At 37.4% G+C, this 14,808-nt stretch overlaps 1 protein-coding gene across 1 annotated transcript in view; it reads left to right on the plus strand.

Annotated features, from left to right (window-relative positions):
* Positions 1–411: 411 nt before the first annotated feature.
* Positions 412–14,808, plus strand: part of abhd12 (abhydrolase domain containing 12, lysophospholipase) — a 20,733-nt gene continuing 6,336 nt past the window's right edge. Inside the window, exons 1-6 of the mRNA XM_061744748.1 lie at positions 412–678; positions 12,050–12,171; positions 12,751–12,856; positions 12,971–13,148; positions 13,258–13,303; positions 13,991–14,123. Coding sequence (XP_061600732.1) covers positions 530–678; positions 12,050–12,171; positions 12,751–12,856; positions 12,971–13,148; positions 13,258–13,303; positions 13,991–14,123 — 734 coding nt within the window. The 5' untranslated portion in view covers positions 412–529. The remainder of the gene's footprint in view (positions 679–12,049; positions 12,172–12,750; positions 12,857–12,970; positions 13,149–13,257; positions 13,304–13,990; positions 14,124–14,808) is intronic.

Raw genomic sequence — 14,808 nt, forward strand, 5'->3', positions numbered from 1 at the left:
ACAGTCGATTTTCAAAGTTTGATTGCCACGCTAAATCGATAATATGGGATTTTGAATATTTTATCCTTCAAAATAAACTACCCATGACATGAATTATATTACACTTTGTGAACATTATACGATAAAGAGGAAAAAACAACAATTATATGGCTTTATTTGATATTCATTCAGTCATTGGGCTTTATTTAACCAGGCAGGTCATTAAGAACATTCTTATTTACAGTAACGGCCTGGTAAGAGACAAGGAAGTGGTTTAGGGAGTAAAACACGGTAGAATTGCAGCTCGTTGTAGGATTAGGGAGCATTTTTTGGCAAAGCAGCAGAAATTGGCAGGACACCGGGTCACGTGACCGCCGCGGCAGCGCCGGGACCACGTGACCCCCGCGCAGCGCCCTGATTGGCCGAGGCCGCCGTGCTGGATCAGCTGTTCTCTGCGGATCTCGCTGCAGCGGGATCTGCTCCGGTTCCTGCCCGGCATCGGCGCTCCGTCCCCGGACACATCATAACGGAACCCCCCCCTGTTCCAGTGATGCGGCGGCGGAACCAGGACCAGGACCAGGACCAGGACCAGGACCAGGACCAGGACCAGGACCAGGACCAGGACCAGGACCAGGACCAGGACCTGAAGCAGAGACCCGGTCCCGGGGAGGAGCCGGCCATGAGGAAGCCGTTCCGGAGGTAAGACCCGGGGGGAAGGGGGGGGGGTGCAGGTCCAGGTCCAGGTCCAGGTTCAGGTCCTGGTCCAGCAGGTCTGAGGGGTTTTTCCTCTGAACAAGTTTGTGTTTTTGTATGGTGGATTTTTTTGTGCCAGAATTAAATAAATAAATACATCATTAATTAGTTAATTAAATGTGCCATTAATTAAAATGGGAATGAAATATGTCATTCATTAATTAAATGTGTCATTCATTAATTAGATGTGTAATAAATTAAATAAATGTGTCATTAATTAATTGAAATACAATTCATTTTAAGTAAAAACATTTAATTATTTCAGTTTTTAAATAATTATTTAATTAATGAATGATATATTTCATTCCCATTTTAATTAATTAATAATATATTATTTATTTAATTTTGGCACAAAAATATGGAGGATTTTTTTGTGCCAAAATTAAATAAAGAAAAACATCATTCATTCATTTAAATGGGAATGAAATGTATAATTAACTAATTAAATATGTCATTAATTAATTAAAATGGGAATTAACTATATCATTCATCAATTAAATATGTAATTAATTAAATACTGAAATAATATATGTTTTTACTTCAAATTAATTGTATTTTAATTAACTAATAACACATTTAATTAATTAATAAACACATTTAATTAATTAATGACATATTTCATTCAAATTTTAATTAATTAATTGCACATTTAATTAATTAATTACACATTTAACTAATGAACTAATGACATATTTCATTCCCATTTTAATTAATTAATGACACATTTAATTAATGATGTATTTATTTATTTAATTTTGGAACAAAAAAACCTCCATATTTTAGTTTAATCTGAATTGTTTTGGTATAAATGATTAGAAGGTTGTATCAGATAAAGGAACATAAATAGTGAATATCATCACTGGAAGAAGACCTGGTCCAGGTCCAGGTTCAGGTCCAGGTCTCTGAGGAGTCCTCTTGTCTCTCCCGACTGGTCAGACCGGTTCTGGTGAGACCAGCAGCCGGTCGGACCAGAACCGGAGGACAAAGGAGGAGGTCTGGTTGATGCTGGGGGGGGGGATATATATATATATATATATATATATATATGTATGTGTGTAATACTAAAATAGCATATAATATAATAATATCCTAATATAACAATTTTTATAATATTATAACATATAACAAAATGATATCAGCATACTATAATATATAACAATATAATAAAACATCCCATGAGATCTCATAACATAATATAATAATACACTATAAAACAATATATCATGATAATGCCAAGAATAATTATTAGAATTAGAATTGGTGATAAATACAGGACTGTCTCAGAAAATTAGAATATTGTGATAAAGTTCTTTATTTTCTGTAATGCAATTACAAAAACAAAAATGTCATACATTCTGGATTCATTACAAATCAACTGAAATATTGCAAGCCTTTTATTATTTTAATATTGCTGATTATGGTTTACAGCTTAAGAAAACTCAAATATCCTATCTCAAAAAATTACAATATTCTGGGAATCTTAATCTTAAACTAATATTGTGTCTGAGGTTCAGGCCTCGTCTTCATCCTCTTCATCCTCTTCCTCCTCTTCCTCCTCCTCTTCATCATAATCCTCACCAGCTCAGCAGGTTGGAGCTGCAGTGCATTGTGGGTAACCTGAAGGTCAGATTGGATCAGGGATCAGGTCGCCCCAGTGCATTGTGGGTCACCAGAACATCAGCAGGTTTAGCGTTAAAACTCTAAAATTAGGCCGTTTTCGAATTCAGACACTACCGCACTATATGCTACATACTGCAAAGTATGCACTGAATACTGCCTACTGAATGAAGGATTCAGTACGCTGCTCCAGCAGACCGTTCACACAGCAGTGTGCTACAGTGTATCCCAGAATGCATCTCGCACCAGCGAAAGATGAGATTTAAAAGCAGACTAGAGTGTTTCTCAATCCTGGTCCTCGTGGACCCCTGTCCTGCATGTTTTAGATGTTTCCCTGCACCAACACACCTGATTCTAATTAAAGGTCCTAATTAGCTTGTCACCAAGGTCTGCACAACTCTGTTGATGACACAGGTACTTTTATCACGGTGCGCTGAAGCAGGGAAACATCTAAAACATGCAGGAGGACCAGGATTGAGAAACACTGGACTAGAAGCTGTTGTAATTCCAGCTGTAGCGCTGTTAATATGCCACTTTATTACGTTTTAACATCTTTTAACATTCAGGCGTAAAAGTAAGGCGTAGAAATTTGATCCGATGTTTCGGGGATCAAAAGAGCCGCCGGTCCGGCCGCATCAGCAGCTCACGGCCGGAGAACAGACGCGATCGCCGGGTCAACCCACGGCCTCGTCCCGGGGAGAAACCTGCAGCTCTGTGGAGAATTGTCACCGGCTGAAATAAATCATTTAGGAAATAAATGTTGGTTTAATATATTAAATCTAACAGTTGTAGCTGTCACGTTAGTTTGTCTGAATATAAAGTGAAGCTTCGTGTTGTTACTAGATGGATATATATATACCACAGACAGATCAGAGCTGTATATCTTATAGCTCAATGGGTTGATTAGTGACTTTCGTACAGCGAACGGGGGTTCGATTCCAGTCGGGCAATATTTTGCAGATTTCCCCGATGTGGGACTAATAAAGGATTATCTTATCTTAAATGTTGAAATAGCAGTAAAACCACATTCATTGATGAAATGACATAAGGGATGGAAATGGATTTAAATAAATGTATTGAAATGAACATATCAGTCTATTGAAGTTAATTTTATTGTATTATTAACAAGTTCTCCTCTCTGTCGAGTAGCTCTCTCTGCATCTATTTATTTCAGCTCCCGGACAAATTCTCTGTCAAAACACAGCAATGAAAAGTAGTTATTTCATGAAAAGACAACGAACTACCGATATATAACGTTGTCATAACACTTAGTTCACTTTTATTTACGGATAACTTAGCTAAGATAACTAACAAAAACCTAACATACTATTAAAAACCCACAATTTTTAATCGTTGTCCTTACACTAAATTGAATTAAAAAGGTTATATATTAAAGTTACTTACATTTATATTCCTCCTTCTCCCTCTCCACGGTGTAACTAGTCCTTTCTGCCTTCACATCTCATCACATCACATCACATCACTGTCCGATTGCAGCTGTTTTCTCAATAAAGCTTTGAGAAAAAAAAGAAAAAAATCGCTGCCCGGCCGAGGCCGCATTGCATTCTGGGATATAGTAAGCGAGGTAGGCTGTTTGAAGCATGCTGCGGATTTTTTTCCAGATCAGTACAACATCCGGGTATTTTTCGCACACTGCAGATTTCCTTCTGTTCACATACAGCATACTACTTACTACACTTTGGCCAAATCAGTGTATACTTGTAGTACAGTATGCGAATTCGAAAACGGCCTTAGCCTTGGTTCACGACAGGAACTGAAAACAGGAAGTGTCTGCACCGACAGGAAGTGACATCACTGCGGTTCTGGAAGCAGAAGTCTGGGTTCTGAGTCGGCACCTCGGGTCATGTGACCCAGACAGACTTTTACCCAGAATGCACCTCACAGAACCAGAGGAGCCGTGACCTCTGACCCCGTGACCTCTGACCCCTGCTGGGTTCTAGGGGGCAGATACTTTATTATTATTATTATTTTTATATTGGATAATCTTTATTTGGAGGCTAATCTAAGAGGACAGGCCGTCTATACGACTAAATGAACGTCCCAGTCCAAACGCTGTCCTTTTATTTCCCCCGTCACACAACTGTTTAACTAACGGCAGCAAATGGATTCTGGGCCAGGGTTTATTTTTATTTTATTTTTTAATTAAAAAAAAAACTTTATTTCACAAAAACATAGGGCTGGGCGATTTTGGACAAAAATAAAATCCAGATTTTTTTTTTTCTCTGAAAACCCGATTTTCGATTTAGATTTTTTTGGTAAAACTACAAAAGACAATGGAATAAATTGTTTCAAATATTTTATCTTTATTTTTAAAGAAAAATAGCAAACAAATGTCCCTATTGGGAATGAAGTGCAATTGAAAGATCCTGTAAATCCTCCTTGAGTTTAGTAAAGTGACAACATTTACGTTTTTCTTGACCAAACAAAGATGAATAGACGAGCTCTGTCTGTAACGCAGCTGCAAAAAAGGAAAATCCATTTTCCTTTTTTTAACATCGTCTTGATTAATAAATCTGATTTAGATTTAAAATCGAACATGAAGTTTACAAATGATATATCTTCAAGAGAACATAGAAATCACATTTCATGCCAGGGGGGTAAGAGTTTACAAGAAAACATTAAAATGAGCAGATATTAATAGTTTTGATTAAGAGAAATGTAATGGAGTCGATGTTTGAGCTCATTGTAAAAAACAACAAAAGAGGGTTTTCTATGTGTAAATTTACATTTGTGAATGTAACAGTTTGATGAGGTTAATATGAAGGTTTCATTGGGTCCAAACACACAAACCTCCAGAACCTCCAGATACTTTATACGAGGGAAATAAACTTGATCTCAGTGGTCACATGACCTCTGCTTGAACATGCTTTTACTGCACCAGCGTTAATCCGGGTTGATCCCAGAACCAGCGCCTGGTACCACTGGTGTGTTGATGTGTTAAACCTGCTGGTCCGGGTCACACCGGTTCTGGCTCCACGTTTGGAGACGACCTGGTTCTGCTAAACGCTGAGTCAGTCCTCCACTCCTCGTTCTTCCTCCACCCTGATGTCATTTATGGATTTATTGTTGCACTTTACTCTTTATTCTGGTTCCATTCCAACTTTATTCTCATGAAACAACTTTTACTCCAGTAAATCCATCTGTACAATTAAAACTTCACTAATACATTTAACATTTATTCTTGAAAAATGGAAACTTTATTTTGTAGGAGTCTTTTTATTCTTTTATTTATTTTATTTTTTATTTTATTCTTTTATACTTTTTTATTATTTTTATTCTGATTCATAGTGACTTAATTTTTTTAAATGGAAACAGAAATCTGACTTTACAGATTTATTCTTGAAAAATAGAAAAACGTCACTTCTGTTTTTATTGTAAATGTATGAAATTAACATCACAGATTTAATTTCTAAGAAAATTACAACTTTATTTTATTTTTTTTAACGTAGTTTTTATTTCAGTATCAGCTCCTACATTCCTCTACAAACACGTCGTCTACCTTTTCCATTAATTCCGTCTGAACCCACAGACTAGTTTAATCCATTTAATTAGAAAAGCAATAAAGATAAGAGCGAGACACAGAAGGAGAGGAAAATAAAAATAAATTAATTAATAAGCAAAGTACATAAAAATAATACATATGAAAAAATAAATAAAGACAACTTTATTTTTGTAAAGCGTTTTATTCTTTATTCTTGTTCAGTTGCTTCAGTATCTGATCTGAGAGAAGATGGTTCTGCTGACATGAATAATTCACACACACGCACACACACACACACACACACACGCACACACACACACACACACACACACACACACACACACACACACACACACCTCAGGTTTCAGCTGAATATTTAACAGCAGAAACAGCTACGGCAGTGATGTCCAACCCCCGGGCCGCGGCCCGATACCGGGACGCACAGAAAGAAAAGATAATTTCTGTTTCATCCCCGACTGATGATGGTCGACTCTCAAACTGATGGTTCACAATGTTTTTATTCCTTGGATGTAAAAACACTGCAAACACACCGTAAGAGCTATAAATGAATAAAATAAAATACGCAAAATACCGACGCAGTAGCTGCTCGGTAATAAAGCTACCGTTAACACAATACATGAGTAACCATGGCAACCAAACTCAAGCTGGACATAAATACGACATTTGCAAATAAAACAAATCCTGATCAGCAGGAGCTTTTTGCGTCAGTGTCACCACTTTACCATTCAAGACACTAGTTTAAACTTTTACCGTTAAAGTCCGAAGAGCCGGATGTTTACAAGGCCTTCAAAATAAAAGCACTAAATATCGGTCTCCTTAATATATAACAAATAAGATAGAAGCCTGGCTTTAAATAACGTTAATGAGAAAACAAACATAAAAACACATTTATAGAAATACTCATATTAAAGGTCATTTACAATTTTCATTTTATTTTATTAAATATTTTTGAAAATGTTTTATTTTGAAAAGTGACCGGATTCTCTCTGTTACATCCGTCTTACTTGACGCACGTCAAGGCCGCGACACCACACGTCATTTTATATCGTTTTTATCAACTACACCTTTAGATTGGGCCGTGATAATATTGTCAGACATTAAACCGGTCCTGGTTCAGAAAAGGTTGGAGACCCGTTAGCTAACGTGTCAGAGATGTGTCACTCCGTCTAATCTCTGCTTGGCTTGTAAATCTCCCAGCATGCCCCTCACCTTGATGCTCCGCCCCCTCAGGTTGGGGCTGGACATTTTATTCCATGATTGGTGAAGTTATTCCATGATTGGTGGAGTTATTCCATTATTGGTGGAGTTATTCCATTATTGGTGGAGTTATTCCATTATTGGTGGAGTTATTCCATGATTGGTGAAGTTATTCCATTATTGGTGGAGTTATTCCATTATTGGTGGAGTTATTCCATTATTGGTGGAGTTATTACATTATTGGTGAAGTTATTCCATTATTGGTGGAGTTATTCCATTATTGGTGGAGTTATTACATTATTGGTGAAGTTATTCCATTATTGGTGAAGTTATTCCATTATTGGTGGAGTTATTCCATTATTGGTGGAGTTATTCCATTATTGGTGAAGTTATTCCATTATTGGTGAAGTTATTCCATTATTGGTGGAGTTATTCCATTATTGGTGAAGTTATTCCATTACTGGTGGAGTTATTCCATTACTGGTGGAGTTATTCCATTACTGGTGGAGTTATTACATTACTGGTGGAGTTATTACATTATTGGCGGAGTTATTCCATTATTGGTGGAGTTATTACATTATTGGTGAAGTTATTCCATTATTGGTGAAGTTATTCCATTATTGGTGGAGTTATTCCATTATTGGTGGAGTTATTCCATTATTGGTGGAGTTATTCCATTATTGGTGGAGTTATTCCATTATTGGTGGAGTTATTCCATTATTGGTGAAGTTATTCCATGATTGCTGAAGTTATTCCATTATTGGTGGAGTTATTACATTATTGGTGAAGTTATTACATTATTGGTGACGTTATTCCATTATTGGTGGAGTTATTCCATTATTGGGGAAGTTATTACATTATTCCAGTATTGGTGGAGTTATTCCATTATTGGCGGAGTTATTCCATTATTGGCGGAGTTATTCCATTATTGGCGGAGTTATTACATTATTGGTGAAGTTATTACATTATTGGTGAAGTTATTACATTATTGGTGACGTTATTCCATTATTGGTGACGTTATTCCATTATTGGTGACGTTATTCCATTATTGGTGACGTTATTCCATTATTGGTGACGTTATTCCATTATTGGTGACGTTATTCCATTATTGGTGGAGTTATTCCATTATTGGTGGAGTTATTCCATTATTGGTGGAGTTATTCCATTATTGGTGGAGTTATTACATTATTCCATTATTGGTGGAGTTATTACATTATTGGTGAAGTTATTACATTATTGGTGAAGTTATTACATTATTGGTGAAGTTATTACATTATTGATGAAGTTATTACATTATTCCATTATTGGTGGAGTTATTACATTATTGGCGGAGTTATTACATTATTGGCGGAGTTATTACATTATTGGCGGAGTTATTCCATTATTGGTGAAGTTATTACATTATTGGTGAAGTTATTCCATTATTGGTGGAGTTATTCCATTATTGGTGGAGTTATTCCATTATTGGGGAAGTTATTCCATTATTGGGGAAGTTATTCCATTATTGGGGAAGTTATTCCATTATTGGGGAAGTTATTCCATTATTGGTGGAGTTATTCCATTATTCCATTATTGGTGGAGTTATTCCATTATTGGTGAAGTTATTCCATTATTGGCAAAGTTATTCCATTATTGGCGGAGTCATTACATTATTGGCGAAGTTATTACATTATTGGCGAAGTTATTACATTATTGGCGAAGTTATTACATTATTGGCGGAGTTATTCCATTATTGGTGAAGTTATTACATTACTGGTGGAGTTATTCCATTATTGGTGAAGTTATTCCATTATTGGTGACGTTATTCCATTATTGGTGACGTTATTCCATTATTGGTGAAGTTATTCCATTATTGGCGGAGTTATTCCATTATTGGTGAAGTTATTACATTATTGGCGGAGTTATTACATTATTGGTGAAGTTATTACATTATTGGTGAAGTTATTACATTATTGGTGAAGTTATTACATTATTCCATTATTGGTGAAGTTATTCCATTATTGGTGGAGTTATTCCATTATTGGTGGAGTTATTCCATTATTGGTGAAGTTATTCCATTATTGGTGAAGTTATTCCATTATTGGTGGAGTTATTCCATTATTGGTGGAGTTATTCCATTATTGGTGGAGTTATTACATTATTGGTGAAGTTATTCCATTACTGGTGGAGTTATTCCATTACTGGTGGAGTTATTCCATTACTGGTGGAGTTATTACATTACTGGTGGAGTTATTACATTATTGGCGGAGTTATTCCATTATTGGTGGAGTTATTACATTATTGGTGAAGTTATTCCATTATTGGTGAAGTTATTCCATTATTGGTGGAGTTATTCCATTATTGGTGGAGTTATTCCATTATTGGTGGAGTTATTCCATTATTGGTGGAGTTATTCCATTATTGGTGGAGTTATTCCATTATTGGTGAAGTTATTCCATGATTGCTGAAGTTATTCCATTATTGGTGGAGTTATTACATTATTGGTGAAGTTATTACATTATTGGTGACGTTATTCCATTATTGGTGGAGTTATTCCATTATTGGGGAAGTTATTACATTATTCCAGTATTGGTGGAGTTATTCCATTATTGGCGGAGTTATTCCATTATTGGCGGAGTTATTCCATTATTGGCGGAGTTATTACATTATTGGTGAAGTTATTACATTATTGGTGAAGTTATTACATTATTGGTGACGTTATTCCATTATTGGTGACGTTATTCCATTATTGGTGACGTTATTCCATTATTGGTGACGTTATTCCATTATTGGTGACGTTATTCCATTATTGGTGACGTTATTCCATTATTGGTGGAGTTATTCCATTATTGGTGGAGTTATTCCATTATTGGTGGAGTTATTCCATTATTGGTGGAGTTATTACATTATTCCATTATTGGTGGAGTTATTACATTATTGGTGAAGTTATTACATTATTGGTGAAGTTATTACATTATTGGTGAAGTTATTACATTATTGATGAAGTTATTACATTATTCCATTATTGGTGGAGTTATTACATTATTGGCGGAGTTATTACATTATTGGCGGAGTTATTACATTATTGGCGGAGTTATTCCATTATTGGTGAAGTTATTACATTATTGGTGAAGTTATTCCATTATTGGTGGAGTTATTCCATTATTGGTGGAGTTATTCCATTATTGGGGAAGTTATTCCATTATTGGGGAAGTTATTCCATTATTGGGGAAGTTATTCCATTATTGGGGAAGTTATTCCATTATTGGTGGAGTTATTCCATTATTCCATTATTGGTGGAGTTATTCCATTATTGGTGAAGTTATTCCATTATTGGCAAAGTTATTCCATTATTGGCGGAGTCATTACATTATTGGCGAAGTTATTACATTATTGGCGAAGTTATTACATTATTGGCGAAGTTATTACATTATTGGCGGAGTTATTCCATTATTGGTGAAGTTATTACATTACTGGTGGAGTTATTCCATTATTGGTGAAGTTATTCCATTATTGGTGACGTTATTCCATTATTGGTGACGTTATTCCATTATTGGTGAAGTTATTCCATTATTGGCGGAGTTATTCCATTATTGGTGAAGTTATTACATTATTGGCGGAGTTATTACATTATTGGTGAAGTTATTACATTATTGGTGAAGTTATTACATTATTGGTGAAGTTATTACATTATTCCATTATTGGTGAAGTTATTACATTATTGGTGAAGTTATTACATTATTGGCGGAGTTATTACATTATTGGCGAAGTTATTACATTATTGGTGAAGTTATTCCATTATTGGTGAAGTTATTCCATTATTGGTGGAGTTATTCCATTATTGGTGGAGTTATTCCATTATTGGTGGAGTTATTCCATTATTGGTGGAGTTATTCCATTATTGGTGAAGTTATTCCATTATTGGTGAAGTTATTCCATTATTGGTGGAGTTATTCCATGATTGGTGAAGTTATTCCATTATTGGTGGAGTTATTCCATTATTGGTGAAGTTATTCCATTATTGGTGGAGTTATTCCATGATTGGTGAAGTTATTCCATTATTGGTGGAGTTATTCCATGATTGGTGAAGTTATTCCATTATTGGTGGAGTTATTCCATTATTGGTGAAGTTATTCCATTATTGGTGGAGTTATTACATTATTGGTGGAGTTATTATATTATTGGTGAAGTTATTCCATTATTGGTGGAGTTATTCCATGATTGGTGGAGTTATTCCATTATTGGTGGAGTTATTCCATTATTGGTGGAGTTATTCCATTATTGGTGGAGTTATTCCATGATTGGTGAAGTTATTCCATTATTGGTGGAGTTATTCCATTATTGGTGGAGTTATTCCATGATTGCTGAAGTTATTCCATTATTGGTGGAGTTATTCCATTATTGGTGGAGTTATTCCATTATTGGTGAAGTTATTCCATTATTGGTGGAGTTATTCCATGATTGGTGAAGTTATTCCATTATTGGTGGAGTTATTCCATTATTGGTGGAGTTATTCCATTATTGGTGAAGTTATTCCATTATTGGTGGAGTTATTCCATTATTGGTGAAGTTATTCCATTATTGGTGGAGTTATTCCATTATTGGTGGAGTTATTCCATTATTGGTGAAGTTATTCCATTATTGGTGAAGTTATTCCATTATTGGTGAAGTTATTCCATTATTGGTGAAGTTATTCCATTATTGGTGAAGTTATTCCATTATTGGTGGAGTTATTCCATTATTGGTGGAGTTATTCCATTATTGGTGGAGTTATTATATTATTGGTGGAGTTATTCCCTTATTGGTGGAGTTATTCCATTATTGGTGGAGTTATTCCATTATTGGTGGAGTTATTCCATTATTGGTGGAGTTATTCCATTATTGGTGAAGTTATTCCATTATTGGTGGAGTTATTCCATTATTGGTGGAGTTATTCCATTATTGGTGAAGTTATTCCATTATTGGTGGAGTTATTCCATGATTGGTATTATTGTCCTGCAGGTTGGGGCTGGTGGGGAAGCTGAAGAGGATGATGATGGTGCTGCTGGCCGTCTACATCTTCATCCCCGTCCTGGTGAAACTCTGTCCCTCCATCCAGGCCAAGCTGGTCTTCCTCAACTTTGGTGAGTTCTGGACCGGGTCGGGGGGGGGGGGGGGGACCGGTACCGGACCTTCTTATAAACCGACACCATGGATTATATCTGAGAATCTAATGAACGATTCATCAAAGGTTCTTCAGCTGCTGCTGAAGCTCATTGGTCGTTCTCAGCTTGTTACTAAGCAACCAACGTTATTGACACAGGAAGTGAAGAAGCGGAGACTGTTTAGCCAATCAGAATGCAGAACACGATGCACAATGTAAATCCGTGAAGCAGCGAGACGTGAAAGGAGAACCGTGTTACAGCCAGGGATTACTGTAATTCTGTATTTCTGTGTCTCGGTTTTGTCGAGCAGCAGAATGACAGAAACATTCCAGTGAAATGTAAACTCTGTCTCAGTCCGATCCACGGCCACAATCATTCCAATCTGTTGAAGCTCCTGGAGATTTCCCGCCAGAAATCCTGCGTTTGATCAGTTTATGGCCGACTTAGATAAATCACCATTTAAAAATAGCTTTGTGTTTGTGTCAGATTTATTTGTACCAGTCATGTGACCATGTGACCCGTCATGTGACCATGTGACCCACCCCCCCCCCCCCCCAGTGAGGATGCCGTACTTCATCGACCTGAAGCGGCCGCTGGACCAGGGGTTGAACCACACACACAACTTTTACCTGGAACCAGAGACGGACCTGAGGATCGGAGTCTGGTAACACAATACACACACATACACACATACACACACACACACACACACACACACCTCATGGCAGGTGTTCGACCTGCAGTTACGTCAACGGTAAAACACCCCCCTGTGTTCCAGGCACACGGTTCCGGCCCAGTTGTGGCGGGAAGCTCAGGGGAAGGACGGTTCCTGGTACGAGACCTCACTGGGCTCTAGCTCCGCCCCCTCAGGCTCAGGCTCCGCCCACCCCGTCATCCTCTATCTCCACGGCAACGCCGGCACCAGGGGGGGCGACCACCGGGTCCAGCTGTACAAGGTGAGGTTCTGGTTCTGGTCCAGACCGGTTCTGGTCCAGACCGCTGGTTCTCTAGCTAACATGCATGCTAACCTGCAGGTTTCCGTGGTAACGGTGCGTCCTCTTTCAGGTCCTCAGTTCTGCAGGATACCACGTGGTGACCTTCGACTACAGAGGTGTGTGTGTGTGTGTGTGTGTGTGTGTGTGTGTGTGTGTGTGTGTGTGTGTGTGTGTGTGTGTGTGTGTGTGTGTGTGTGTGTGTGTGTGTGTGTGTGTGTGTGTGTGTGTGTGTGTGTGTGTGTGTGTGTGTGTGTGTGTGTGTGTGTGTGTGTGTGTGTGTGTGTGTGGATTTGATTTGATCTTTATTCATCTTGAACAAAACAATAAAAAAAAACACACACCATGCATCAACAACAATAATAAAACACAACCAGTTTTGTTCAAGAAGGGACAGGAAGAAGCAAATGCTTATCTAGTCCGGCCCCTTCTTGCAATATAAGAGTATCCTATATATAAAAGAATAATAGTAGCAATAACAATAATAATACTAATAACAACAATAATACATATATAGAGTATATACTCTTCTTCTTGACATATAAAAGTATGTCAATATAAAAGTAATTAAAAGACAAGTGAGTCAATAATAAAAGTAGCTAAAACGAAAGGCATCAAGCACAGTAGAGAAGAAAAAAAGTCAATGAAAAAAACCAAACAAAAACAATCACCATAATAAAAGTAGCTAAAAAAGAAAGAAAAGCATCATGCACAGAAGAAAATAAGACAATGCAAAAAAATAAAATAAAAAATGTATAATGTTTAGCTGATGTGTGTGTGTATTTCACTGATGTGTGTGTCTCCAGGATGGGGGGATTCCGACGGCTCCCCCTCAGAAGGAGGGATGACATCAGACGCTCTCTTCATCTACGATTGGTTGAAACGACGGACAGAAAAGAATCAAAAGCTTTACGTCTGGGGACACTCGCTGGGGACGGGGTAACTCTCTCTCTTTAACTAAAGCCGTCGTGAACCTTCAGACTTCTCCGTCTCTCCATTTCTCCGCGGTGCTAAACCCCCCAGAGCACTAGTTGATACTTTGTTTAGCTTCAAGCTTTTCGGGTCACACTGAATCAAAGAGATCAGGACAACTATTGTGCAAAAAAAACAAACAACCCAAAAAAAAAAAAATCACACACACACGAAGAAAAGAGGCTGAAAGTTCACGACTGCTTCACGAACCAGAACTGGAAATGTGTTGCTTCCAAGCGAACCAATCACAGCCTCTACCCCATTACCCCCAATAACCCCCATCTTCTTCTTCCGGCTCTCGACGAAGGCGGACGCTTTTTCTGCTCCTCTCCCTTATCTATCTGCCCTGCTACTGCTTTTTGTCCTGTCTCGTCTTCAGAGTTTCTCCTTTTCACTCCTCCCAAACTCTACAATCATGGAATTGATTAACTGGTCTCTCAGCACAATTGACCACATTTTTGCAACAAGAAGACAGGGGGTAAGGGAGCCCTCCTGCCCCGACGGGACATTATTTGCTGCATACACAATGGACTCCTACAAATACTGGAAGCCGTTGTGTCTCAAGATTCTGTCTGTCGAGGACGTAGAAGATGCTTCATATTTGGATTTATGATAGCAGGATTTCTCCTGATTATCTTCCTGATCGGAGGAG

The sequence above is a fragment of the Cololabis saira genome, chromosome 17 (genome assembly GCF_033807715.1).
Source record: "Cololabis saira isolate AMF1-May2022 chromosome 17, fColSai1.1, whole genome shotgun sequence".
In the NCBI taxonomy this organism is placed as follows: domain Eukaryota; kingdom Metazoa; phylum Chordata; class Actinopteri; order Beloniformes; family Belonidae; genus Cololabis; species Cololabis saira.